The sequence below is a fragment of the Cyprinodon variegatus genome, unplaced genomic scaffold, assembly GCF_000732505.1.
Source record: "Cyprinodon variegatus isolate N-32 unplaced genomic scaffold, C_variegatus-1.0 Scaffold147, whole genome shotgun sequence".
NCBI classification, from domain to species: domain Eukaryota; kingdom Metazoa; phylum Chordata; class Actinopteri; order Cyprinodontiformes; family Cyprinodontidae; genus Cyprinodon; species Cyprinodon variegatus.
In genome coordinates, this window is record NW_015150600.1 from 376418 (window position 1) to 379766 (window position 3349).

General features: G+C 36.8%; 1 protein-coding gene across 1 annotated transcript in view; it reads right to left on the reverse strand.

Annotated features, from left to right (window-relative positions):
• Positions 1 to 1621, reverse strand: part of habp4 (hyaluronan binding protein 4) — a 9650-nt gene extending 8029 nt beyond the window's left edge. Inside the window, exons 1-2 of the mRNA XM_015377122.1 lie at positions 1442 to 1621; positions 1114 to 1355 (exon numbers count right to left, since the gene is read on the reverse strand). Of these exons, the coding sequence (XP_015232608.1) occupies positions 1114 to 1345 (232 nt within the window). The 5' untranslated portion in view covers positions 1346 to 1355; positions 1442 to 1621. The remainder of the gene's footprint in view (positions 1 to 1113; positions 1356 to 1441) is intronic.
• Positions 1622 to 3349: the final 1728 nt, after the last annotated feature.

Sequence of the window (3349 nt, forward strand, 5' to 3'; positions counted from 1 at the left end):
CGAAAAATTGAGCTTTCAATTCATATAGTACCATCTGGCTGTTTTTTCTAAAGGTTACTTTATACTTCTATACTTTAAGTAGTTTTTGGAGCAGATACCTTTTCACTTTTACTTGAGTAAAGAGGTCAAGTTGATAAAACTTTTACCAGAGTGTTTTTAAACTGTAGTATATATGCTTCTACTTAAGTAACAAATGTGTTTACTTTTGACACCACTTCATTTTCCTATTGGCAGTGGTGGTAAGTAAAGTACATTTACTTGATTATTGTATTCAGGTACTTCTTTGTAAATATTACTTATAACTTTCACTCCGCTACATTTCAAAATCAAATATACTAATTCCGCTACATTTCGTGGAAGCTGCTAGTTGCTTGCTCCTTTTGGCTCAGCTTAGCTTTGTACTCGGCTGTTGCCGTTTTCTTTCTTGAAATAGAATTTAAGCATGCAAGACAGCAGCCATTAGGACTGCATTTGCTCGCCACCATTTAAGATATTTGCACGAAATTCCCCCGACATGAGAAACTAAGGGCAGATATTTGGAGTTAAGTTTTAGAAAGGCGTTAGTTGTTGCCATGTGGTCGAGTTGGTCAGTAGGATGACTTCTCAAATCAAAATTAAAACTATTCCATAGTGGAAGTGAAACCAAGACAATCATTTTTGGTGGTTTTTTAAATTTAAAAATTATCAAAATAGCAGTTTTTATTTTTTGTGGCCTTTTCATGCTGAATTTCTTTACAAAAGTAGAATTTGTGGCTGTAGCTCTATAGCATAAATACTGCAGATGCTTCCTGAAAGTTACAAAGTTATTTCAAATTACTCTAAAACAATCATACAGAAATGTACCGATATTAGAAAACTTTATATTTACTTTTGAATAAAAGTACTTTCAAAAGTGAGTACTTCATTACTTTAACTTGAGTAGATGTTTGATCAAGTAACTTTTACCTGTAGTTGAGTAAGATTTGACTACGAGTATCAATACTTTTACTAATGTGGAGTACTTCATGCACTAATGTCTATTGGTACAGTGTGAACACTGACCCTAAACTGGTTTTGGCAGCCTTCAGTTTTCATCCAGCCCTCAGTGCATCTTGTGGCGGTGAGGAGTCTCACCTGGAACCAGGTCCAGACCACTAGGAGCGACCGGGAGGCGTCTGTTCCTCTGGGATTCCTTCAGGCCGGCTTTCTTCTGCTTTCCTTTCTTGTCCTCCTCTTCCTTCTTCTTTTTCTTCTTCTTCTCCTTCTCCAGCTCCACCTCGCTCATCAGGTCAAACGGGTCAGCTTCGTCGTCCAGAAGATTCCCGAACCTGTTCGCCACGACGCATCCAAAGGCGTCCTGCAGCATCTTTATCCGCCTGTTTGGAAGAGGAATAAAAACATAAAAATAAAAAATGGAAAAACGGATTCAATTATAAAACAAACAAAATAGTTGTGTAAGCACCGTTTCTCTGCACAGTTAGCTACAGAAGCGAACCGCGGACAGAAACTCTCTGTTTTTGGCACAGCTGCAGACTAAATGAGCGCGAGCTCCTGTCCGGGAGTTTAAATGGATGCACGTGCGTCTGTCTCAGCACGCCTTCCAGCTCATTAATAGGCCGTCACTGATCGATATGTGGCTCTCAGCCCGCCCCAATCTGTGGACTGTTCTGTGCTTAGTCAGACAGGGGCGGAGCTAGATGGGGGGCCAGGGGTGGCCATGGCCACCCTCAACCAATCAGCGGCCACCCCTGTGCAGAAGCGTAGCCAGAACATTTTATTAAGGGTGGCCAGGCAATAACCAATGTACACTGAGGGGGGCCGAAAGAGGATAGGCACCAGAACCTCAGAGTCAATCTATAGTGTTCCAACAGGAACATTAACGGAGGAACATACATCCATATTTTCTAAATAAAGACAAACTACACTTTCCGAACGCCTTTGATAACAAATAGATGCATATCTTTAAACATCCATGCTTCCTAGATAAAAGGTATAGTGGATAAGATTGTTTCAGGTGTAAGTTCTGGAGCGAACATCTTTTCCATTGTCATTACTTACCTACTTTTATCAATAATCATTCTGCAAAAAAATGTATATCAACAAGTACTAATATCTACATAAGGCACATTTCCCCACTGTGAGATCAATAAAATCATAAATTTATTATTTAATGTTTTTATCAAATATATTTAACTAAAGACTCCTAGATGACTTGCATCTTCTCATATATATATATATATATATATATATATATATATATATATATATATATATATATATATATATATATATATATATATATATATCATCTTTAATGTTAGTATATTGATGTGCATAATAAACCACAGTGTTTTTGTTGCAAAGTAACTGTTAATAGTATATGAAAATGTCAATGTTTTGAACAGTCCACTTGAGAGTATTAGTGCTGCTACAATCTGTATCAGAGGGAAGAAAATGGTAGGGGTGGCCAACGATTGGCTGATGGTGGCCATGGCCACCCCTGGCCCCCCATCTAGCTCTGCCCCTGCCCCTGTGGCCACCCCTACCATTTTGTCCCTCTAATACAGACGGTGGCAGCAGTAATACTCTCAAATGGAATGTTCTGACTTACTTAACATTTAAATTCTTCATATATTAACAAGTACTTGACAACAAAAACCCCTGTGGTTAATGATGCTCATCAATATACTAACATTAAAGAAAATAAATACAGAATTCACGCTCTTTTCACAACTAGATTTTGTCTTATGGCAAAAAGAGAAAAGTATGTCTCTGCAAGTCATTTCTGAGTCTACAGTGAAATCAGAGAGAAATAACTACTTTTAATAATAAGTAATCCATTAAATGTAGATATATGTACTTGTAAATATGAATTCTATGCAGAATGATTATTAATAAAAGTAGGTAAGTAATGATAATGAATAAGATGCTTGTCCCAAAACCTGACAGAATTTAGTCCACCACACCTTTAATTTAGACAGCATGGATGTTTAAATATAGGCGTCTATTTGTTAGCAAAGGCTGTAGGAAAGTGTAGTTAGTCTTTATTTAGAAAATTTCATTAGTTTTCCTGTTGAAACAGTGTGGATTGACTCTTAGATTCTGGCACTTATCCGCTTTCGGACACCCCTGAGTGTACATTGGTAACTGCCTGGCCACCCTTATTAAAATATTCTAGCTACGCCTCTGGGTACCAACCAGTCTGAATAAATAAAAAGTGTACAAAGTCAAACCTAAAATAAATATTGAGGACTTGGCTACAATTCAACTGTATCCTTGTTAGTAAGTTAGTAATTTAGTATTTTGAAAGATATATCTTTATACAACGATTAGTTTGATAGTTATTTTTATATATAAAAAAAAAAAAAAA